The sequence below is a fragment of the Plasmodium malariae genome (assembly GCF_900090045.1).
Source record: "Plasmodium malariae genome assembly, chromosome: 9".
In the NCBI taxonomy this organism is placed as follows: domain Eukaryota; phylum Apicomplexa; class Aconoidasida; order Haemosporida; family Plasmodiidae; genus Plasmodium; species Plasmodium malariae.
Genome location: NC_041783.1, coordinates 1,374,076 through 1,400,300, shown reverse-complemented (window position 1 = coordinate 1,400,300; position 26,225 = coordinate 1,374,076). Strand labels below are relative to the sequence as shown.

At 26.2% G+C, this 26,225-nt stretch overlaps 6 protein-coding genes across 6 annotated transcripts; 2 read left to right on the top strand and 4 right to left on the bottom strand.

Annotated features, from left to right (window-relative positions):
* Positions 1–1,398: 1,398 nt before the first annotated feature.
* Positions 1,399–1,662, top strand: PmUG01_09039200 (60S ribosomal protein L38, putative; the record flags this gene model as incomplete). The annotated part of the gene is made up of 1 exon (XM_029005092.1): positions 1,399–1,662. One exon carries the CDS (start codon positions 1,399–1,401, stop codon positions 1,660–1,662), a length of 264 nt encoding a protein of 87 aa, XP_028861716.1.
* A 2,108-nt stretch (positions 1,663–3,770) lies between these two features.
* PAGM (phosphoacetylglucosamine mutase, putative) lies at positions 3,771–6,194 on the top strand (the record flags this gene model as incomplete). The annotated part of the gene is made up of 1 exon (XM_029005091.1): positions 3,771–6,194. The coding sequence occupies one exon, from the start codon at positions 3,771–3,773 to the stop codon at positions 6,192–6,194; it is 2,424 nt and encodes an 807-aa protein (XP_028861715.1).
* Positions 6,195–7,532: 1,338 nt separating this feature from the next.
* On the bottom strand, positions 7,533–9,329 carry MFR5 (major facilitator superfamily-related transporter, putative; the record flags this gene model as incomplete). Its single annotated transcript, XM_029005090.1, has 1 exon — positions 7,533–9,329. One exon carries the CDS (start codon positions 9,327–9,329, stop codon positions 7,533–7,535), a length of 1,797 nt encoding a protein of 598 aa, XP_028861714.1.
* A 4,390-nt stretch (positions 9,330–13,719) lies between these two features.
* On the bottom strand, positions 13,720–14,595 carry PmUG01_09038900 (conserved Plasmodium protein, unknown function; the record flags this gene model as incomplete). Its single annotated transcript, XM_029005089.1, has 1 exon — positions 13,720–14,595. One exon carries the CDS (start codon positions 14,593–14,595, stop codon positions 13,720–13,722), a length of 876 nt encoding a protein of 291 aa, XP_028861713.1.
* A 3,270-nt stretch (positions 14,596–17,865) lies between these two features.
* Positions 17,866–21,356, bottom strand: PmUG01_09038800 (phosphatidylinositol-4-phosphate 5-kinase, putative; the record flags this gene model as incomplete). Its single annotated transcript, XM_029005087.1, is given in 2 exon segments — positions 17,866–18,363; positions 18,378–21,356. 2 exon segments carry the CDS (start codon positions 21,354–21,356, stop codon positions 17,866–17,868), a joined length of 3,477 nt encoding a protein of 1,158 aa, XP_028861712.1.
* A 1,098-nt stretch (positions 21,357–22,454) lies between these two features.
* On the bottom strand, positions 22,455–25,013 carry PmUG01_09038700 (A/G-specific adenine glycosylase, putative; the record flags this gene model as incomplete). The annotated part of the gene is made up of 5 exons (XM_029005086.1): positions 22,455–22,550; positions 22,696–22,749; positions 22,933–23,007; positions 23,143–23,205; positions 23,460–25,013. 5 exons carry the CDS (start codon positions 25,011–25,013, stop codon positions 22,455–22,457), a joined length of 1,842 nt encoding a protein of 613 aa, XP_028861711.1.
* Between the last annotated feature and the right edge of the window lie 1,212 nt (positions 25,014–26,225).

Below are 26,225 nucleotides of genomic sequence, written 5' to 3'. Positions count from 1 at the left end.
GGAATAATTACTTAATATAGGCACAAAAAACTTAAGAGTTCAAATGTACGTATAGAAAAGCAAGGACTGATATAGCAAAATAATAAAATAATAAAATAACATAAACTTGCAGACTGTATAAGAATACATACATAATAAATACATAAACCTATATACATATATAATATAAAATATAATGCATAAATGAATAACATATATGGTTCTGTACATAAATAAATTATCAATGAATAAAATATTCAAACAGACTGGTGATGTAACTTGTTCATATAATCTTTTTTTCACTTACCATAAATTAAAAGTCCTCAAAAAAGGAAGATAAAATAATTTTCTTGAATTTAAAAAAAATAAATCTTAATTTAAAAAAAATATAAAATATATTTATTTATTCATATTTTAACTGTTTTAAAATTAAATTTATCAAAACCAAAAAAAAAAAAAAAACAAATTTATAAAAAAAAATAATGAAAAAAAATTGAAAATAGCATATATTTTTGGGCTATTTTTTCTTTTTTTATATATAATATGAGCTAAATTTTAATTCACATTATGCCTTGTAGTGGAAAAAGGGGATATTCTATTATTACAAAATTAATTTTGAAGACTAATATCTGTAATAAATTCGTTATATTTATATATAATAATTTACCAACTTAAAAGCGACGTTCATATATAAGTGTTTTGGTGTTCTTTTTTAGATAAGCAATTCAATGAATTTTATATATAAGAAAAAAGAAGAAAAACCGTGCGTTCTCCTACAATATATATAATATGTATATATTTGGCAATTCCTGTGATAACGCAGATCTGAGTTATATTAATATAATTATATACATATATACATATATATATATATGAAATTTGCGACGCATCGTTAACGAGAAGGAAGAATAGTAGCTAAAAAAAAAAAAAATTATGTGCAGAGTATACATTCGCAATTGCAAAGTATCAAGCCATCGTACACCAATATGTTAACAAATATATACATTAGCTACCTGTTCATTTATACATAAATAGTTATTTATGTACATTTATATATATACTTATTGATGATATTATTAACGATAAGGAATAAAATATGTACTGAATTTATATAGAGGGCAATTAAATAATACAGTATAATTAAAAAAAATTGATGAGCATTTTTACATTGTATATATATATATATATATATATATATATATATGTGCATATACATATACATATACATACACTTATAGCAGTAGTATTATTTTTGTTATTTTTCTTTATTTATATTCTAAGAAATATACCATTTTCAGTTCAAAACTTTTTACGAATAATTTTTGGGATAAAAAATTATTCCTATAGAAGAACGAAGTTCTAGCTGAAACGTACAAATTACTTTTACACTTTTTACTTTAAAAATTAAAAAGAGAAAAGATGCCGAAACAAATAACTGACATACGTAAATTCTTGAAAATTAGCAGGAAACCTGATACAACAGCCGTCATTATAGTGAAGAAGAAAAGTAGAACAAAGAAAAATACAATCATAACAAAATTAAAATTAAGAACAAAGAGATATTTATACACAATGGTATTTTCGGATCGTAAAAAAGCAGAGCGCATTGAAAACTCCTTACAACCAAGGTTGAAAAGAATATACTACCCACAAAAAAAAGTAGCAAAAACGACGAAGAAGTAGAAATACACATAAAATGATATAAAATTATGATTACAATTTATATCATTATATTTAAAAGAAAAAAATTAAATAAAAAGAGAAGGAACAAATTTAAGGAGGAAGAAGAAGAAAAGAGATTAGCAGTAAACAGAGATGGCAATTGTTTGGTAGAAACGTTTATTAAAATAGGGATATTAAGATGAAGTAGGGTATAATAATATACTGTTGAATTTTTATCTTATTAATAATATTACATGTGAGGATTACTATGTATAAAAATAAGTAGGATTAGGAATTTATGCTTATACATATTTATATGTGAGTATTTATGATGTTTTTTTATTTCCTGCTTAATACTTTCGTATTACTTTTTTTTTTTTTATTTAAATTAAAGAATGTTTATATACTTATATATATGTATACATACATATATACTTATAAATATATATATATATATATATGTATGCATACTTATGTATGCTCTCTGCACATATATTATAGTAGGCATGATTCATACTCATTTTTAAGAGGTCTCTTCTTCCGCTAATTATTTTAAACACAGTGTAAACTTTTTCGAAATACGTAATTACAAATGTTATTTAGAACATGTAGGGAATAAGAGAATTTAATTTTTTATCAGCTTATGAATATATAAAAAACTTTATATAACTGTACAGATTATATAACTGTACAGATTATATAATTTTACGGATTATATAATTTTTAATTTGCGTACATTTATGAGAATGCCCTAAATCTTAAAAATTGAAAGAGCGGATTTTTTCTGTACATAGAAAAAGATCATTTTTTTTATTATTTTTTTTTTCAATTTCAACACAAAGAATGGCGTAATAAATATTATAAAGAAAATTATAAAGAAAAATTGTTCTATTTACGAATGATAAATAGGTATACTAAACTAATTTTTTTTTAAAATTAAAAATAGATTAATATAGCACACAATTGCTGTCTTCCTATTCGTACGTAACTTATTCCTTACAGTTATAATTATATGTGAACGTCGTATGTATGTATATATGCATGTATATACATAAATGTGCATCAATGATTAAAAATATCAGATAAAAATGCAAAATGATTTTTTTTGTAACCGTATCAGTAGATATAGGTATATATATTGAAATTGCACACACGTGTATTTATATATACATAAACATTTGAAAATCAAATTTTTCTACACATTGCAAGGATTTACATGTTTACCGCTCAGTATGTAATTCTTGAAATTATATAAAACTTTTCTTTTCCCAATTTGTGCTGTTTACTAACATTATGAAAAAATAGCATATATATTACTTTGCTGGTGTAAAACATAAAAGATTTTTTCCATTCTTTCATGTTAATACACTTAACATTTAAAAGCCTACTAATAAAGAAAGAAAATTCGGCTATGCTGAGGTCATTTGTGAGGTGTTCCTATAATTCATGAAGCTCATTATGTAAATATTTTAATATCATAAGAAAAATAATCATTGTATGTATGTATTAATGTATGTATTTATGTGTGCACGTAATATAATTATGTGTGGCTTTAAATTCGAATTCACACAAGACTAATTTTTATCCTATTTTAAACTGCAGCTGTGTATTTATTTTATTGTATTTTTTTTATTTGTTTTTGTTTAATATCCAGTTCAATTCTTCTCTCGTATTCCCCTCTTCATTTATTGCTTTCAATGTAAGCAACTAAAATGAGGTAGTTCACGAAATTTATTTAGCATCTTCTGTTTTTCATGGGTGACCAGTGGGTTAAGAAGGAGCATACAGTATGCATATATATGTATGTATATACATATATCTGCGTCCAGTTTAATTTTTCGGAGCGTTTCTTCCTTTTATGCCATTTCTGAGGTAATTCACGCACACACCTCGCGGTGAAGGAAATCACCTGCACTGTTCATAATATTCAGCATTTTACAAAAAAAAAAAAAAAATGTGTCAAATGTAACAATAGTGTCATATGTAACAAACGTATCACATGTAACAAATAAGCAAAATATATCATATATGCCAAATGTAACAATTCTGCCAAATATAATGCAAACTAATATAACAAAAAACATTAGAATTTTTTCCATTTTAAAGTGTTTCATTTATAATGCTGCAACATGGGAAATTATGAAGAGAGCCTCTTTTACAGAAATATTAAATCCTGTATTGAAAAGTATTTACCAAATTATTCCACTGAAGGACTCGTAAAATTTGAGTCCTCTTTTGAATTTTCTTACGGAAATAGTGGTTTTCGAGATAAATACAAAACGGCTAGCTGTGACTTATTAAATGCTTTAAGTAAAAGTGGAATATTAGTAGGTCTGTTATTTATAAAACATAATTATGAAACGATTAGAAAGCTCAAATTGTTTGATAAACACATGAAGGGTGAAAACAAGAAACAGTGTAGTTTACCTAGTATGCAAAATATTCAATGGAAAAATGTGGGTGTTATCATAACAGCCTCTCATAATCCATTCGATGAAAATGGGGTTAAAATAATAGACTGCAATGGGAGACAAATAAATGAAATATATGAGAATTACTTAACTGATCTTGTAAATGAACATTTAAGGTATTTAAAGAAGAATGAGGAATGTACTATACATGATATAGTACATAATATAATTATGTGTATTTCATATATTTTTGAAAAGGAAGTAAATATTGACTTATTTAATAATAATATATATAATACTATAAAGGAGTTAGACGATATAATATATAATTATAATATAAATAATATAATAAAAGGAAATATCTGCATAGGTTTTGATACTCGTATTAGTTGTGTTCATTTAAATAATATTATTATAGAATCCTTAAATTGTATCAATATATACAAGTGCATAAATAATATGTGTTTTATTACAACACCGTGCATGCATTTTGTTATTTATTTTCTGAATAATATTTTTATGGATGAGAAATTAGATGACACGTTTATCAGAGAAAAAGGGTATTATACTATCCACAAAGAGGAAAACGATTTAGATTATTTGGAAAATTTTTACATACCAAATAGTAAGCACATTAGGGACCTGTATTTTTTAAAAAATTGTAGTGAGAATATAAATGCCACTACTAATGAGCTTTGTGATACGCATAGCAATATCGATGAGTATTGTAAATACCCCACTAAGGGAAAAGACAATAATACATTAAAAATGAGTAACCCGATAGGGAAATGTTTGAACATTCCAAATGGTTATAGTAATAAAGATGTTCACCTGTATGCATATAACAGTGATAAATTTTATTTCGATTATTTTACATATTTATTTGAGGATCTCTATAATTACATGAACAAAATATATGATGAAATCTTAAAAAAGACTTGTAAAGAGGAAGTGATATATGTGGATTGTTCTAACGGTATAGCTAGCTTAAAAATTGATAATTTTAAGAATATATTTACTATTTTAAAAAAACAAATTATTAAAATTAATTATATAGATAATGAAAAAAGTATTCTAAATTTCCATTGTGGTGCTGAATATGTATATAGAAAAAGAAAACTACCTATCAATGCTTCTTCAGATAATGTGAACACTAAATTTTGTACATTCGATGGAGACGCAGATAGAGTTCTTTATTTCTTTATACATGATGTGTTTTATGATTACCCCAATGGGAATGGGAGCATTGCAGGATCTAGTGGCATTGCTGATAGCAGTAGTGATAACCCTATTAGCACAGAAAAATGTTGTGGTAGTAATATAGCCATTTTAGATGGACCCAAAATAACCTGCCTGCTCCTCAAATGCATAATGAAAATGCTCTCACAAATCGATGTCAGTAATATATCAGTACTATCCAGTAATACAACAAAACAACTAGATATTAATATAATACATACATCTTACGTAAATTCGGCTTTTCTTAAGTATATCAATAATATAAAGAAATACGCTAATGAGCAAATGGAATTATTTCAATATATTAGCATAAATATTATATGTACAAAAACTGGTATTAAATATCTTGATAAGATAGCACAAAAATCGTCTATTGGAATACTGTTCGAATCTAATGGGCATGGTACTATATATACAGATATAAATAAATTAAATGAATGGTCTAGGAGCTTATGTATAGAGAAAGATAAATCCTTTATTGCTTTAAAAAAATATTTGCTTTTTTTCAATCAAACAGCAGGAGATGCTATCATTGATTTTGTAGCTATTGAGTTATCATTATCATTTTTAAATTTAACTATAAATCAGTGGGACCAGTTCTATGACCCTTTACCTTCATTATATATTAATATACCTTGCCCAAGAAATATATTAGCAGAAATTATACCTCATCCAGAGCATGAGAAGTATTTAATTCAACCATTATGTTTACAACGTGAAATTGATCAAGTAGTAAGGGAAATAGATTCCCATTTGGGCAGGTGTTTTATACGGCCATCAGGAACAGAAAACTTAATTCGCATATATGCGGAAGCACAAACAGCTGAAAAAATGAACAACATTTTGCATAAAGCGAAGGATATTGTTTATACTTATGTAAAGAAAAATGAACTATGCCCGTAGTACAGTCTCCTACAATTATTTGTTCAAAAAAGGCCTAGTTTAAAAAAACAAGAGAAGCAAAATGAAGTAAGAAAATAAAGCGTAAAAATAAAGCGTAAAAATAAAGCGTAAAAATAAAGCGTAAAAATAAAGCGTAAAAATAAAGCATAAAAATAAAGCGTAAAAATATAGCGTAAAAATAAAGCAGGGAATTAAAGCACTGAAATACAGCAGAAAAATGGAGCACTGAAATACAGCAGAAAAATGAAGCAGGGAAATACAGCAGAAAAATGAAGCAGGGAAATACAGCAGAAAAATGAAGCAGAAAAACAAAGCACGAACATAATGGAGAAAAATAATGCACGCGAATAATGCCAGAAGAAATTACAAAAAAAAAAATTAACAAAATAAAATAACACGATGTGACGTGGTGTGACCACTTTCCTTATTAGTACAGGAGAATACTTCGCTACCCTCTCTTTCATTGCCTCGTTTTGCATAAATACCAGTTCGTATAACAAAATTGGATAAGAAAATGATTCATATCATTTATGCCATTTTCGTGTATCATTACACATTTGCCAAAGAAATGGCATATGCACCTTTTTTTTTTTTTTTTTTTTTTTAAATTTATCGTAATCTTTTGCGAATAGAAGGATTAAGAAAATACTTTTCAATGTGATCTAAATGTGTTTTTTGTTTTGCTTATTTCGCTTAGCGTATTTGACTTTTTGAAGGAGAGTGTGCTTATTTGTTTTCTCGTTATATGATACATATAATAAATAAATAAAACAAATGTATCAAAATATTATGAATTAAAAAAAATAGAAAAATTATTCCCTAGCCTTACACATAAGTAGAAAATATATGTATATACACATAAAAGAAAAAAAGGGGGGAATATACTCTTCGTTTTGCTTATGCTATTTATTCTATTTATGTTATTTAAGCAATTCATGTAATTGATGTAATTGATGTAATTGATGTAATTGATGTAATTGATGTAATTCATGCAATTATTAATTTTTAATTATTAATTTTTAATTATTAATTACGTTATTCTGTTAAAATAAAAAGTAGTTAATATTTAAAGGTAAATTTAACTAAATTAAATATTGGGCCCTTTATTATTAATCGTTTTAGATTTTATAAAAAGGGCAATCTGCTATGTGCACTGACGCACATGCATATATGCATATACGTACCGTGCACGTCTTCATATGCACGTGTATATCTATGTATGTTTGTATACACCTTTATGTGAGGGTGTATAACTTCATATGCATTAATACGCTACACACAAATGTGCGTACGCGCATATCTGAACACACAATGGAGGCCAAGGGGAGGTCACAAGAACTACTCGGACGAACCTTCATCCCCATAATTAACTTTTTCTCCTTTGACTCTTCTAATTATCATAAGTACGACTGTAATTCCAATATTGATTCCAATAAGTCCTATAATAAGCAAGTTAATATATGTAAAGTCATATTTTGTATATTTAGCCCATTCGAACAATAGTAAACGAACAAAAGAAACAATTCCACAAACGAAGTTTAATAATCCTATAAGGGTTGAGTGATATTTCGAGCTAAATGTAAAAGAGATAAAAGTCCATAACTGACCATTGGCACATGCTGAATACATTGCATTCGAAATAACAGATATCCATTGAGCCACATTTGATCTCAAATAACTAAAAAGATACATAAATAGAGCAAAAATTAATTCATATGAAAACATAACCATAACACCATACTTATCGGATATATTTCCTAAAATAACACATGGGATAAAAGAGAATGGAAGTATATATCCCAATAAATCATTTTTATCCTTTGACAAAATATTTTCGACAACACTAAAATAAAAAGTATTATATATTGCATTTAGAGGGCCATATATCCACAAACATAAAAAATGAGCACATGTACATATTTTAAATAAATCCTTAAAACTTGTTGAATTAAACATATTCAATTTTTTTTTTGTAGATAAACCGCTATTATTTGTACTTGCATATTCTTCTTTTTTATTCTCCTCATTTGGGTCAATATTCTTATTACTATTTTGTATAGCTATTTGTGAACCTACACTATTTTTTTGTTCAATTTTTAATGAATCCTTTTTATTCGGATTTGATAAATTATTATTACCATTACTATAATTTTTCATTATTTCCATCTCATCCTTATCTTTTAAATTTATCTCTCTATTACTATAGTAATTGTCAAATTCATATTGTCTATAATATCTATTAGGGGGGAATAAAAATAGCGTTAAAATAAAAAAAAATCCAACACTAATGCACATATAACAAAGCATAAATGTCCTAAAATTTAGATCAAGTCCTGTTATTAATAAATCTAAAACTGTCATTGTACCTGCTGATAAAGATCCAGCACCCGATATTATATTAACTATTAAATTTTCATTTCCTGGATATAACCCTGAAGCATTTAATGTCGAAAAGGAGCCTAGATCGATACTAGCAGCCATAAATACCCCTGCTACTACATATGCATCAAAATGTTCATTGGACATAATCATTAATATCCATCCAACCAAATTTAAAATATGTCCTAATAACATACTAAACCTTGAGCCCAAATAATCTACTATTATGCCATTGAAAAAGGAAAAGGCAAAATATGCAGAAGAACCAAATACAAATATCGTCTGCACAGCTTTGTCTTGATCCTCACATACATATCTTTTGTCATCCACTTTATCATATCCTCCGCTTGGATTTTTGGTACATTTCCATATATAAGCTTCTTCACGAAATAATAAATTTGATAAATTGGGCCAACCAAAAAACAAACGATTTGTTAGCACAATTAATGTAAAATATAGAAATAATATAATATTTCTATTTATGTTAAAAGGCGTATTTTGTTCTGAAGATACTCGTATTTCTTTTTTTTTTAACAGTTCATCTAAAGTCGATGGCATATAATACCCCTTTATATTTATCATATTGTTTAGCATGCTTTTACTCTCTTTCGGGTTACTCTTGTCATTGTTTCCATTGTTATCACTGTTGCTACAGTCATTGTTGTGTGCATCCAATTCCATATTATTTGAAGATTCCTGCAAAATATCCTGCCTTGACTGTGCTAAAGGAATATTTGATTTCTTTTTCGATCCCATGGATACACTAGAGCATTATTTATATATGAATATATATATTTTTAATTTAATTACACATAAACGGGAATAATGTGAGCCCATACACATAATATAAGTATGTACGTGCGTCTATACGTATGTATATACACTTAATATATGCCAAGTTTAATTTTCCTTTTTTTCTCTCTACAGTGATTTACATATATGTACACTTAAATGTATGTATTTATATGTATATAATCACAAGTATATGTTTATATGCATATATTTTATGTGCATATATATGTATATATATATATATATATATATATATATATATATATGTACACGCATGTATGACGTATGGGTCGTTTTAAAACCGAAAAATTAAAAAAAAAAAATCCTTTATTTTTTTTTAAATTATGAAATATTTCTGTTAAAATTTTTTAGCAATCAATTGATGTATTTTAACGTTAACATGGCAAGTCGTCGTCACATAGACATTTTTTAAATTGGCTTTTCTATGTTCTTTTTTTTTTTTTTTTTCTATATTCTTTATTCTTCTTTATTCTTTATTCTTCTTTATTCTTTATTCTTTTTTTTTCTTTATTCTTTTTTTTTCTTTATTCTTTTTTTTTTCTTTATTTCTTTTTTTTTTCTTTTCTTCAATTTTTTTTTTTTTTGAATTATCGTCAAATGGTTTGATCAAATAAACATACTCAGAATTTGTCTAGCAAATATTCAAATAATGAATGTAGAAAAAAAAAATATATCAAAAATGTGCAAAATTATTTCTTATATAACACAAGAATAAACAGAAAAAAAGGGTTCTCTAATTAAGTGAATATATACATGTATATATATACATGTATATATATATATGCATATATATTTCAGTATATATATTTAAGCACATGTATTTAAGCACATGTATTCATAAAGCTACATTATAAAAGGAACATGATATCAGAAAAAATAAAATTACGATATTTTACTCCCCATATTATTTTATATTTCATATAATAATAATAATAATCATGAATTACAAGAATTTATCTACTATATTTTTGTAAATATATAAAATATATTTATTGTTAAACAACACACTTACCTATGAAAGATTGAATCTTGTTGCCATTTCAACATTTTAAAAAAAGTTATATATGTAAAACCAAATGTTCTGAACTGTGCATGTAAAAATAAAAAGAATACAACGTGGTACATAAAAAACATCAACTGTTCAAAATTTTATTAAAGAGGTATTTTATTTTTTTTTAATTTTTTTTCTTTTTCTTCCTTTTTTTTCTTTTTCTTTCTTCCTTTTTTTCTTTTGTTTCTAATTACTTTAAGTATATAATACTTTAAAACATTATTTTGAAAATGTTGCTTATTGAGCCGAAAGAAAAAAAAAAGGTACTGTACAAATAAATTGGTAAAAAAATAAGGAAAAGTTGTAAAATAATGATAATGCTTAATGATAAAAAATTAGAAAAAGAGCAAAGTTATAAAAATAAATTTTTAATGTAAGTACTTCAATAGAGAGAAAAATTAAAAAGAACCAATAGAGAAAATTTAAAATAAGAATGAGAAATCAGCGATATATTAAAGTATTTTCGCTGCGACATGAAATTAGCAGTGGAAATAAATGTATATATGCATATATACAATATATGATATACAATTTGTATGTATTTTAATGGATTATATATAAATAAATATATATATATATTATATTGTATATTACATAAATATAAAAATATACGTTTTGAATGTAAAATGAACATGCCAAGTAAATTGACACACGCATACGCACACACACACACACACACACACGCAAACAAGCATTTATATATTTGTTTTATAAATAGTGCCTTGGGAGAAATACCATTTTAAATTGCTATATATAAATGCATATATGTTTAAAAAAAGAAAAAAAAAGATTATGTATATTATATTTTTTATATATAAGTAGGAGGCAATTAAAAATATAAAAAAAAGGGGGGGGGGAAAAAATCAATTTTTTATATTTTTTTTTTTTTCCCATTTATACATAAATATGAAAGATAGAAATTGTCATGAAAACATAATTATTTGTAAGTTCTCTTATTCTTTTTTTTTTTTTTCGCCTTTTTAAGTTTGTGTATATCATATGATACTATGCCATACTTATTATACTGTATTATATGTTTCATGTAAATAAACATATATGTGGACTAATTTTTTTATTACATTTCCACTAATGCTATCATATTTTTACATTTATGGGAGAAAAAAAATATGAAGTTATTGGAAACGAAATTATGAATAAAATAGGACATAAAGGATATTAAAAAATTATGAAAAATTAACTAATGCAAGAAAGTTAAATACTATTTTGATAAGACAAAATTTCTTATGATTACTTGTTTTTCCTTATATTTTCAGTAAAGCAGAATTTAGACATTAACTACAATTATCCTCAAAAAGAGTTATAATATCATATTTCCCTGAAAACTATACAAGTTGCTTCTCATTTTTTCTCTGCTTATATATATATATATATATGTATATATGTATATAGACAGCAAAATAAGAATTATTATAAGCATGAGTACCCATATTTCAATATCATTTTTATATATAGTTTAGTAATTGTTAGGTATTTTACGTACAACGTAAATATAATGCAGAATATAAAATCTAAGGAACTATTTATGACCATTAAAAATATGCAATTTTTAACCTTAAGGTTTTATATGCATAATTTATGTATATATTTTCTGACCTGTTAATACCGTTTTTCATTTATATAAATTCTTTTGAATATATTAAAAAAAGAGAAAAAACTTTGAGCGTTACATGAAAATAACAAAGGGGTACAATTAAATAAAAGATTTAAATGGAGAAATTTTCCTTTTCCTTAATATGAACTTAAATAGTTCAACTGATACGTTAATGTCATAGTTATATGCTATTTTATGTTTTGATATTTCAAATTTAATTTTCATATCAATTTTAATTTTCATATCAATTTTGATGTTAATATCTATTTTGATGTTAATATCTATTTTGATGTTAATATCTATTTTGATGTTAATATCTATTTTGATGTTAATATCTATTTTGATGTTAATATCTATTTTGATGTTAATATCTATTTTGATGTTAATATCTATTTTGATGTTAATATCTATTTTGATGTTAATTTCAATTTCAATTTTAATTTTTTTTTTTTTTTTTTTTTTTTTTCTTCTTTTAATTCAAGAAGAATTTACATTATTAAATTGAAAACTCTTTGTTATTGCGCCAAATATTATAGACATTAATCGTTGATGAGTTAATGTATACATATATAAAACAGGCGCATGCACCCATAAATTCATACAAAATAAGAAGATAAAATATGTGCATAAAGATAACATTAATTTTATTTATTTTTTTTGTAACACTTTGTTAATATTTTCTTTATAACTTTACATTTACACCCGATTTTATCTGCTCCTTGTTTTGACGTGATTTTTACGAAACACATTTATAAAGAAGCTTTTTTATATACCCTCTCACACATATCCGTATGACGTGCACACATGTAACATATACACATGTTTTTTTATGTTAAGGCCTACATATGACATGAAATTAGTTTGAGGAAAATTGAATGAGCTTGTTTTTAAGCATGCCTTTTTTTTTTTTTTTTTTTTTTTTTTTTTTTTTTTTTTTTTTTTTTTTTTTTTTTTTTTTTTTTTTTTCTTTTTTTTTTTTTCTTGTATTTCTAACAAAATTGAAAGGAACAAATTACTGATAGTTCAAAATGGTTGAATTATGTTGAAAGTACGTAGTAGGGGATTTATTCCTCATGTTGTTAAATATAAAGTACACATACAAAAAAAAAAAAAAATAAAATAAAAGAATAAACAATACGTTAAGATACTATACAAAGTTTACCATATTTGTATATAAATTTTTCTAAAAAAAGTATACACACATTAAGATAAGCCAACAAATGAAAATGTTCTTATCGTATATCATACAGTTTTAATTACCCTGCTACATCCAAATGTCATTTAAAAAAAAGTATATAATTTTCTTGATAATCACTCTTTAAAAATAAATTAACGTGTATAAATAAGCTGTAAGTGGTATATCTTACAACATACATCTCGAAAAGTTTGAGCGGTCTCGATATTAAATAAAAATACATTGTATTCGTTCGAATATACACGTTTTCCTTCTGTGTCTTAGGTGATATATTTTCCTACCCCGTTTTGTCATTAAAACACTAGTTCATCCGGTCATTTACGTCCCCGGCACTGTTACTACATATATATATATATATATATATATGTGTACGTGTGTACGTGTGTGTACGTATATATACATGCACATATATAAACGTATGGAGTGTTTATTTTCACTCCCTTTCGCTCTCTCCGTAACAATGTTATTGGTCAGCTCATTTTTGATTAAACACTGAGGTAATTAAGAAATAAATAACGTAAAAAACGCTTTTGGGGCAAATCACTGGGAAATTCAAATTAACTACACTTAATTTACAGTTAAAATTATTTAAGAAGTCTAAGTAATTTTCTGTCTCTTCCGTAGTTGTTGTAGTTATGCTTGTGGTTATGGCTGTGTCAACTTTTTCAATTTGTTCTATACAGAATCGTTTTATTATTTGCAAATTTGATGACACATTTGAATCTAAAGCTTGTAATGAGTCTAATAAAAGAAGTAAATAAATTAGCCAAAGGAAAAGAATTAAGTTTTTCTCCTGTTCTGTTTGTATATATTTAGTTATTATATATATATAATAAATGACTTGTTTATAGTTAATACCATAAATATATAAATGAACACACAAAGGTTTGTAAGAAAAAATGGATATCAGATTTTCTTTTTTTTGTAATTCGGATAATACAGAACAATTGGATGAGTAATATTTTGATGTGTCAATTATTTTTCGATTATATTTTCTGTGAATATAATTTCTTAAATTATTTAAATATTCGACAACTGTTGATTTCCACTTAATTAAATTATTTTCTTTAAAAAAATCTTCCCCATTTAATCTTTCTTTTGTAGTAAATTTGTTTATTATTGAAAATATTTCATGTGTCTTTTCATTATAGCTCTTATTTAAATGTCTACCAGCCCTTTCTGTTGTTATTAAATTATTTGCATTTATTGTACTTGGAAGCATATTCCTCTCATTTTGCATATTTTTTATAAACTCAACGATTAAACTATTTTCTTCATTTGTTAAATCGCTTTCAAAAATTTCATCTACTGAAAATGCTGCACTTTGTAACATCGAGTCAAACCCGCTCATTTTGAATATGTGAATTCATACCTTCCTTTACGTTTTTACGGAGTTGCATATGTATTTATATATATATATATATATATATATATGTATATATATATATGTATATATATATATATGTATATATGTATGCATGAGAGTATATTACTATTTTTGAATATACGTAAGCGTATATACATGTGCGGGCAGGTTACATTATGCTTTGCTTTTTTCTCCCTCAACAATTAAAAAATGCTTAAAAAGTAAAATGCTCAAGTTTCTTAACGCTCCTTAAATGTTGTGCTTCGTTTACAAAATGGGATTACATATTCGTGTAAATAACAAAAAATAAATAAATAAAAAAATACGAAAAAAAAAAAAAAAAAAGATGGACCAACTTGAAAAATCATATAAAACAAAGGTTTATAAATAGCAGTTTTTTATTTTTTTTTTCGCCTCCTTTTACAATAGTTAAATCGAACGCTTATGAAATAATTAATAAAATATAGCTTTTCTTTTAAACCCGGTACTTAAATAAATTTCTTCTTTTATAAAAGGTTGGTATTTAAGAAATATGAAAAAAAAGAAAAAGAAAATGTAAATATTGAAGTACCAAAATGAAAGCTATTTTTAATAAAATAAGTAAAGAGAGATGTTAATTTACACGTTATTATTATATAACGATCTTTTTCGTTTTGTTAATATATGCGTCATATTTGTACATAACATGTTGTAAAGAAATGCGAGAAAAATATTAACATAACTAAATCGTAGTGTTAGCTAAAGAATAAATTAATTGAATCTATGTTTTTTGTACTACTATATGTTGCATGTTTTTGTGCGTGCGTACATTCTCATGAAAGTGAATGCATATATGGGTAACTGTTCTAAGGCTATAATATTAGAAGGTCTTTTTCTTTTTTTTTCTTTTTTTGATTCCTCAAAAATTTAAGTTTTACGGTGAGCATGTTGATTTTAAAGGTGCATTGTGCTGTTCCGTTTAACAACATAACCACATAGCTTCCCAACTACCTATATTCTTAACTGAGTAGCTTCATAACTGCTTAGCTTCTTACCTACTTAACAACTTAACCATTTAACTGTTTCCTTTTTGAGCTGCAAGACTTCATCTGCAAAAAAAATTTTTTTACTATACAATGTAATGTACATGAATAATTGATGTGCCCTTTTTTTTTTTTTTTTTTTTTTTTTTGTGAATAAGAATATCATGTAATAATCTTTTGCCATACAATAATGAATATGCATATTAGTTATGTAGTATTTTTTTAAAAAATTATATATAATTATTTTTAAAACAAGTTGAAGAGATTAATTGAAAAGATTTTATTTACTTCTTGATTTCGTTATTATATTTATGTATGCATTTGTACGATCTGTTATATATGTTATGCACATTTGTGTGGGAAAACATATATAAAAGTATATAGCAGTTAAGTGGAAAAATTTTTAAACTATCAATTTTTTCGTAAAGTGGTAAATCCTGGTACCACTGTTTAGTGGTACAAAATAGTTAAGTTCTTTGGTGGTTTTACGTACGTTTATATTTTTTCCCTTTTTTTTTTTTTTTATGAAGGGAATAAAAGGATGATAACTCAAAAAATGATGTAGACCCCCATTTGATAGGAATATTTTAATTGTTTTTTTATTTTTTTAGTTTAAAAGGTATTACTGATCTGAATGAATGAAATGAGGCACCAAATGATGGGGAGAGCAGTTATAATAACGATAAAACAATAATGATAACAATAATGATAACAATCATGATAACAATCATGATAACATACATGATAACAATTGTTCTTATTAGAATGCAAATGATAAGGAAATTAAAAAAAAAGAAAAAGTACATATAACGTATCATAAATCGAAGATATTCATTAGGTGAAGTTAAAAATGCATATATATATATATATATATATATATATTTTTTTTTTTTTTTTTCGAAAGCGCAAAAGTGAAAGAGGCTTGTAAATACATGTCTTATGGTACGCTTGTTCACGATGCATCGTTGGTTAAATCCTAATTTATATATTTTTAAAAAAACATTTTGAAGAACTGTTGTAACATTTAATACTTTTCTATAAAGTTTTAAAAGAAAAAAATTATATATCATATTTATGATATACCTAGAAAGTTGCATACTCGTTTTTATAAAATTTTTTAAAAGTACTTAAAAATGTATAAAGATAAAAATCTTATATTGAGTTTTTTCTCATCTGCGTAGAATATATTTTTTATTTTAAATTGTACAACTCCGAATGTACACACAATGCCTGTGATAATGGCGTATATATCTGTACATAAAAATGAAATGGCTAAACAAGCATCCCCCTTCCATTTTGTATATAATTTTTTTTTTCAATGCTCCATATTTGGAAAATCTAGTTTTCAATTATTTGTGCATTACTGTTATGTGAAATTTTGCATTTCCGCTGTCTTATTTTGCATATTTATACCATGGCTGTTGTTAATCTCATTTATTTGTTACATAATATTATATCATTTTTTTTATTTTTATTTCCCCTTTGTTTTTCTTGCATTTACGTACAGCGTACTTTTTTGTTTTACCAATACCCCCTTTAAAGTTATCATTTTGATAATACACAGTATGCATAACGTTATCATCTTATATTCTCAACTTTTATATAATCATTAGAGAGCATATAGTATAACGTTATCATTTTTTCATGTTACCTTATAAGTACTTTTCCCTTTTAATATTCATAACGAAAAGAGAAAAAAAAAAAAAAAAAAAAAAAAAAAAAGAGAAAATCTTTCTCTTTGTTGAATTATTTGTATCAGGTTTTGACATGTACCAACAAATCATGTATTATAATTAAAAAGGGAAATTAATAACAGTTAGAAGTTTTACTGTTATACAGGCATCACCCATATATGTGTATATGTACGTATGTAAGTATATATGTACATACTTAAGAATACATGTCTGTATACATACATGTATGTATGTATCTACCTATCAATCTATCTATATCTATATATACATATACATATATGTATATATATGTGTGCTATAAAGACTAGGAAAAAATGGAAGGAAACATTTTGTAACATATTTAGAGTGAAGAGAAAAACTAAAAAATTAAATGTACAAAAAAAAAAAAAAAAAAAAAAAAAAAGAATGGAAAAATTTTGGCAAAAACTTCAAAATAGTTTGCTGTTGATGATATTTTTTTTATTTTTTTTTCCCCCTTCCGCGTAATTGTTTGGTAGAGCCTTAATGCATGTACATCATTCCACTACGATTGTAACAGTTTATTGGCTCTTCTTTTTATCCCTCTTGACTCCTAAAATGCTCCTAAAAAAGGACTTTTTCTTTTTTTGACCTTCATCCAAAGTATTACTATGGTCGTAATTATAATTTTCTGGAGCTTCGAATGTTATATGCTCATTTGCGGAAAGGTGCGAATTTTTCATCTTTTTCAAACTCCATATTAGTGAAAAGCCTTTTTTCGGCAAATCGTAATTATGGGACGTAATGGAATGGTAGTTTCGTTTATCATTACTCCCGTAGTCATTACTTCCTACGTTATTACTCGCACAGTAATTATTTCCTACTTTATTACTTCCATAGTCATTATTTCCTATGTTATTAATGTCAACGCTGCTTCCACTATTATCACGGTTGTACCTATTAGAACTTCGTTCAGCCTTTTTTCCTTGATACACTTTTTCCATTGTTTTCTTCTCCCTTTTGATAGCTCCAGGTGATGAGTTGGCTTCATGAACTCTCCTTCCACTCTTTGATGAAACATCTCTTTTTTTTTTTTTTTTTTTATTTCTTTTCCTTCTCCTCCCTTTTTATTTTTTTTTTTCCCTTGCTCCTTATTCATTCCATTATAAATATTTTCAACATTTTTGTAGTTGTATTCCTTGACATCACTATTCTGGTTTAATGTTTTATTTGTGATAAAGTTGTTTACAAACTCCTTTTTTTTTATTTTTAATTTTTTTTTTTTTTTGAAAATTTTATCATCTAATTGGTTACTCTTATTATTCAAGGTATTCGAAAATTTTGTATATTTGTAACTCTTCTCTTCATTAAAAATATTATGTCCATTCTTCTCTCTTCCAGATGATGAATTACTGATATTCTCATTTGTTCCCAAAAGAAGAGAAGATGAGATATTATTCCCTTTTTTGGAAATAATATTGCTTGAAGTATTTGAACAAGTGGATATTAAATGTTCACTTGTTTTTCTACTATTCGTTCCTTTCCTACCCGTTTTCTCGTCATATATAAAGCTTTTATTATGCTTAATTAAATTCTTTGCATGCATTGGTATGTTTGAATCTGCGTTTGTGTCATAAGCAAAGGGTTTCCATATATGGGGGGGCTTCTCTTCATCCCGCTCGAACGGTTCCCTTCGTTCATTCTCTCCGCCCTCATCCGATTCATGCGATTCATCTGATTCATCTGATTCATGCGATTCATGCGATTCATCTGATTCATGCGATTCATGCGATTCATGCGATTCATCCGATTCATCCGATTTATCTAATTTATCCAATTTGTCCGATTTGTCCGATTCTTCCTCCCCATCGTCCTCTTGCCCTTCGTCTCCTTCCCTTTCATCTGTTGTGTATACGCTCTTCATCTCCAAAATACACGCTTTATCCTCAACAACGTCTACGTTACCTTCTAAACTAATATGATCTCTTGCACATTGTTCGATGTCTTGATCCCCCTCTTTCCTTGTTCTTTTTCCCTTGTGTTTTATCCCCTCACCAATTGGTTCTTCCCCCCTTGACCCGTAAAAATGTTGGTCGTTTTTTTGTTTTTTTCTTTTTTTTTGCTTTTTCCTTTTTTTTTGCCTATATATGTTACTTATGGCGGAAGAGGACAAGTTATTCAGGAAATTATTAATAACATTGTAATTTTTATTAGAAAACATATTAGACGGGTTATTATTTTTCTTATTTGAAAATTCTGCATGCTCATTTTGTATATTATCTAAACAGCCTACAGATTCGTACATAGAATTATCAGTCGCGTAAATCCATTTTTTTAATTTCCCATTTTTCCATTTTCCATACTTGAGAATAATATTACTTGAAGCATAGGAAAATAGAGGGCTATATATACTTATATCATTTTCACTCAAATAACTTAAATTAACTGAATTCAAATAATTTTGTAAAAGTTCTATATCCTCAAATTCGTTCCTTTCCATATATACTGCATTTGTTTTCTCATTGGTTGTATCAATGGGTTGTGGGCTTTTACTCGAACCTGTATTGGCACCCGTGCCCTTATTATGCCAACTGTCCCCTTTGTTGCACCTTCCCTGTGTTAGTGCTTCATCTGCAGGTTCGTTCGCTGCTTTACCTGCCGCTTTCTCTGCAAGTGTCTCCTCGGACAGGTCATGCTCAGACAAGTAGTCATTCGTAGTAGAGCACATATGGAATTTAATGTGTTCATAAAATTTATAGTTAAATTTAAAGCTGTTTAACCTTTTTTTTTTAATAAAGTCAAAATAAGTGGAACATGTGTGGTAATAATTGACATATAACAATATAAGCAGGAATTTATAAAAATCATAAGTATCACATTTTTTTAGAATATTTTCAAGTATATGCTTAGCTTTTCCGTTATCAAAAAAAGCCTCTTTAGAGAGATTTACTAAAAAATCTTTTTTAATTTTTTGGGTACTTTTAAAAAAAAGAAAAAAAGGATTATTAATATATTGTTCATAATCTTTATAATGTCTAATTAAAATAAAAATACCATATCCATGTTGCTTATTATTTGACCAGTTCCCAAAATAAATTCTGCCATCATTCCATTTATATATTCCTATCCCTTCTTTAATATTATTATTGTGATAACCAAAAAATTGTCTTTTGTCTACCCAAAATATTTCACATTTTCCTTGAATACAATTATATTTCCATTTGCCTATATATATTTTATTTTTATTTAAAAAATAAATACCTCTTTTAAAAAAAAAATTTTTTTTTATATTACCTATGTACATACTTTCATTATTCCATATAAATGCCCCAAATCCATTTTTTCCCCCTTTCTCATAATTTCCTAAAAATACATAATTACTATTTACATATTCAATTCCTTTCTTATTTTGTTTATCATTTAACCATAAACCTTTATAAAAAGTACCATCAGGATGAAGAAAAATACCATAATTATTTGCTTTTCCTCTTTTCCAATAACCTATATATTTACTTTTTGAAAAATGCACATATAGTCCAAAACCAGTTATCTTGTCATTTTCAAACTCTCCTATATATATGCACTGGTCAGGTGTTATAATAATACCTAGTCCATTTTTTTCATTACTCTCGCTAACTTCCCCAATATATATTACACCCATATGGATATACATAATATATGTTGTGTAATTCATAATTATGTACTTTAAAAAAATTAAACTCGTTGCATTTCTCTCTTTAAAAAACATTAAAAAATCTCCTTCATGCTCTTTTATATACATTAATATTCTTTTAACATTAATAATGCAATCTTTTTCCATATTACTTTCGTAATTGCTCTCTGTTTTCCCATTTGTAACCTCTTCATTATGTTTTTTACCTGACTCGTTCAGAAAATTTTTTTTTTCAAAACGATAAAAGTATTCTTCTTCATTATTTTCATTTGTTATATTTGTTTCTAGATTTTCTCCAAATTTTGCTTTTTCCAAGTCTTGTATCCTTAAGTACGCTTCACTGTTCAATACCTTCAGTTTGTCGTTGCTTATTTCCACGCAGCTACATTTATTTCCCATGTTTAGCAAAACTTTTTAGTTTGATTTTCTTCTCACACTTTAAATTGCCCTTCGTGTGCGCGTGTACATGTACGGGCGAGTGTTCCATGTACATTTATTCACATATACAAGTATTTACGTACACATGTATGTACGTGCATACGTGCATTTTTTGCCTATAAGCTTTTTCTTGTAGAACGCAATACCATGTGACGCTCTACTGAGAAAGCCGAGGAACTTGTTCGCTTCTCATTTATTTTTATCCTATGTTTATATATATATATATATATATATATATATGTATTGTTACGTTTATTACGCCCCCGCTATTGTTATTATTTGCCCTGTTATCACCCTGACGCTTATATTAATAATGTGGAAGCATTCAACTCACAGAAGGAGAAATGAAAGCACACATATGGATGAGTCTAAAAAAAAAAAAAAAAAAAAGAATACAAAATAAAAAAAACAAAGAACAAAATAATTCGTTATTGTGTACAATTAAAAAACGCACTTTGGTTTAAGTATGATTTGCAGACATTTGTGTTTGTCTGTTAAAACATTTTTTTATGGTAACAAATATACATATATATGTCTGCATATATACTTATATGTTATAAGCGTATGATTGCGACCTGGTACAAAAATGAATTTATTTTTTTTTTAAGGAACAAGTGGAAATTACAAAAAAAAAAAAAAAAAAAGAAAAAAAAAAAAAGAGTCCCCTTGAGCGTACATAAACTTTTTTTTCAATGGTATAATTTGGCTCATTAAAAAAAAAAAAAAAAAAAAAAAAAATATCCCTTTTATTTATTTTTCTTAGAATAATCTTTGAGTCTATTTTTTCGAAGGAAAATTAAAAATGTTTTTTTTTCATGGGTGATGTTACACACTTAAAAAGTTGTAAAATTAAGTTAAATTAAATTAAGAAAAAAAAATGTATAAATATTTCTGTGTAGACTTTTACTAATGGAAATTTATACCCAAATAGCACACACATACGCACATATGTACATATATGCATATACATAGAAGCCCTTTTTATGGCTCTTCTTTTTATTTTTAATATTAATAGGGAACAGTAAAATAACGGAGCATGTATTTTTTACGGAACTTTTCTTAAATGTAAAATTCGGAAAAATAATTTTTTTTATCATCTATCTTTTCTTTATAATGATCTATTATATGTTGACAAAATGTATTGTGCGTAAAATCCTAAAAAAAAAAAAAAAAAAATTTTTAAAAGGGGGAAAGATATATAAATTGAAAAAAGGAAATAAAATAAAATAAAATAAAAAGGCGGAATTTACAAATAAGAGAAAAAAAAAAAAAAAAAAAAAAATGATGGACATAAAAATACCTTGATGTCTTTTAATTTTATCCATGTATTTTCTCCGTTGATTGTTGTATTTTCCTAATCAAAAAAGAAAAAAGTGTGTTTGTATAAATATATATGTATTATATAATATTCTCACGAGGAACACAAACGAGAACAAAAAGCGCACGTATATCTATATCTGTATATATATACATATACATGTATATATTTCAAACGTCCTCATGAGGAATATAAATGCACTTTGAGGTATTCTCCTACCGCGTCCAAAACAGAACAAACATAAATGTACGTGTCATACGTGAGGTGAGAAAATATATGCTTAAAGTGGTTAATCTTATAAAAAAAAAAAAAAAAAAAAAAGGAAACTCTTATATTTTTTAATGAAAATGTACATTTATAGTGAAATACGTAATATGTCTGTAAAATGGGTAGGGACAGCACGAAAAGTCAAGAGGATATAAAAATTACGTATGTAAAGGAATCCTTCTTGGAATTGTTTAAATTTAATTTGGATAGTAAACTGTTTAAATGCTGAACAATTAAGGTAAGATGGAGTTAATTATATAAACATGCTATGAGATAAAACGTTTCTTTTTTTTTTTTTCTTTTTTTTTTTTTTTTTATTTTGCTCTATTTTGCTTTTAACACAAAGTTAATACATCTCTTCCTCTGCTTTGCTAAGCATACATACAGTTCACGTATATTTGCTAAAAAGTTAATACATCATAATTAAATTATTTTCTCATTTATTATTTTATTTGTTTTTTTTTTTCTCCAACTGTTACCACATGTACGGTTTTTTTGTCAAACTGATCAATAAGCAAAAGGGGAAACAAATAATGCATGGAAAATAAATTCGAGTCCGTGTTCTTGATCATCAAATAATGATCATCCAAGTGGTTCGTTCGACTATGGTTAGCTGTGGGTACGTTATTAATACTGCTATTTCCACTATTATCCCCGTTATTTACTTCTTCCCTTTTTACCAGCAATACTAGGCACGTTTTCCCTGTTTTTTTCTTCCTTTTCACAAGAGGGACACTCTTAATTTCGACGTTTCTCTTCAGAACGCACAGTGTGCAATCAGTGGGATGGATCAGGTTAAAGGGGCTATATTTTTTCTTGTTTGTTTTTAAATGAATAAGACAATATTTATTCAAAGGACACTTTGCACATAAAGGGGAGTTGGTACAAACACTTGATCCTAAATCCATTAAAGCCTGACTAAGGTCAGAATAATTGAATTCACCTGAACATAAAATGTGGCTTACCTCTTCACAATGTTTAGATAAAACAGTGGATTTATAATAATTGATTGTATCAGTAATTCTTGAAAATATTCTTATGATATTAGTATCAATACAAATATCTTTTCTGTTATATAAATGTATACATATAGCTTTAGATGTGTAATCACCAATACCTGGTAATTCTTTTAGTAATTTTATATCATTTGGGAATATACCATTATATTTTTCAACAACTGTTTTACAGCATTCTAATAAATTTTTGGCTCTATTATAATATCCTAACCCTTTCCATAATATTAAAACATCATCTAGATTTCTTTTTGCCAATTCGAAAATGCTACTCCATGTATTCATCCACTTTATATAGTAATTTAAAACAGTATGTACCTTCGTTTGTTGTAACATTATTTCACTTATATATATTTGGTACCCCCTTAAACATAAATTGTCTGCATTATTTATCGACTCGCTTCTAATATTTTCAACATTTTCATTATTGTAAGGATTACTATTGGGTCTTATACACGTTGATAACATGGTAATATTTTCATCATTTCTTATCATTTGGTTTATCTCTATGTTCTTATTTTCATTATTTAATATAGTTTCCTTTTTTATTCTTTTTACTTCTTGACATGCTAAATTTTGTTGTTCTTTTTTTACTTTTACTACAACCCCGATTGTTCTTTTTTCCCTTTCGTTATTTGTGTTCTTGTTAATATAACTATTCAAATCTTCTTTTTTAATTTTTTTATTATCACTTTTAGTAAAGTAATGCCTTATATCTCCTCCAGTTATTTTTCCTTCATCCAATTGAACGCTTGTCGTGTATGGTGGCTTGTCATTTCTCCATGGCAGCTTTCGCCTATATTTGTAATACCACTCTAATAAATCTTTTACTATATCATAATTATATTTCTGCAATATGGAATAGTGATATTCCTCCGTAAAATTTTCAGTCTTTTGTATTTTGTTATGTGTGCACATGCCCCTTTTTGAGCTGCTTATTTTGTTTCCCTTTTTCAACTCGCTATTTTTTGTGGACCCCTTTCCAGGTTTCTCACTCTTTTCAAAATTGCCCTTATTCATTTTCGACAAAATAGGGTAAAGAAAAACATGGAAAACCAACTTACTTTTTTACTGTATTAATCCTGTTAAATGAAATAACAAAGTGTACGCAAAAGAGTCAAAACAAAAAAAAAAAAAAAAAGTAAAACGAATTCGTACATTTTATCGCTTATTAGTACTATTCTTACAATTCTTGTTATTCCTATTTCTATTCATAGTTGTTATCTTTTATATTCTAATGCTGTTTTCCAAAATAAGTTGTAATATATCATGCTCAATTTATTTTGCTAAATCTTATTTCGATAGAACAGATCACCCTAATATCCTAAGGCGAATCGCGCTACAGAATCCCTTACCTTTTCTAATGTTTTGTTTTTTGCATATGTGCAAGAGTTTATGTACGTATAAAAGTATGCGGTTATGCACGTATGCATGTATGAGCGTATGAGCGTATGAGCGTATGTCCGTATGTACGTTCGTAGGTATTCATATATATATATTATATGCTTAATAATACGTATGCCATATTCAGAAACCACTCAATTTTCATCGAAAATGTATAGTTTAGGGTCATTTTATCTCTTTGATATAACATATCGAATTGGTACTACAGGAGAATAAAAAAAAAAAAAAAAAAAAAACTCACAATGTCTTATTGCTAATGCTAAATTAGGCAAGTTTTATTTTTATTAATGCCTTTTTTTTTTTTCCCTTTTTTTCGGTGTCGCGTAATTATATATGGTAATAAAAAAAAAAAAAAAAAAAATAGTAGTAATAGTAGTAATAGTAGTAATATTAATAGTAGTACTAGCAATGGTAATATATTTCCTACTGCACAATTTTATTCGTTTTTTTGACCTTTTATTCTATTTTCTTTTACACCTTAAATATATAATTTTTTTTTTTTTTTTTTCCCATGATTTCTTTTGCTTTAATAGTTATAGAGAAGAACGCAGATCTGTTTCCTTAACATTTTGCATGTTAAGAATTCCCTCTATTTTAATATATGTTTTATTACTTATCAATGCATGTTTCCTTCCCCGCGTTTATGTATGCTATTTATTTTTTTCTCTAATTTTTCAACCTGACGTTCTTTTTTTGCGCCAGTTGAAAGTTTTTCTCGTTTGTAAATGAATATACATAAGCGTACTTGTAGGTATAAATATATATACATAATTATATATATAGATATCCATATATATGTACATATTTATGCGTATATGTGCTTTTTTT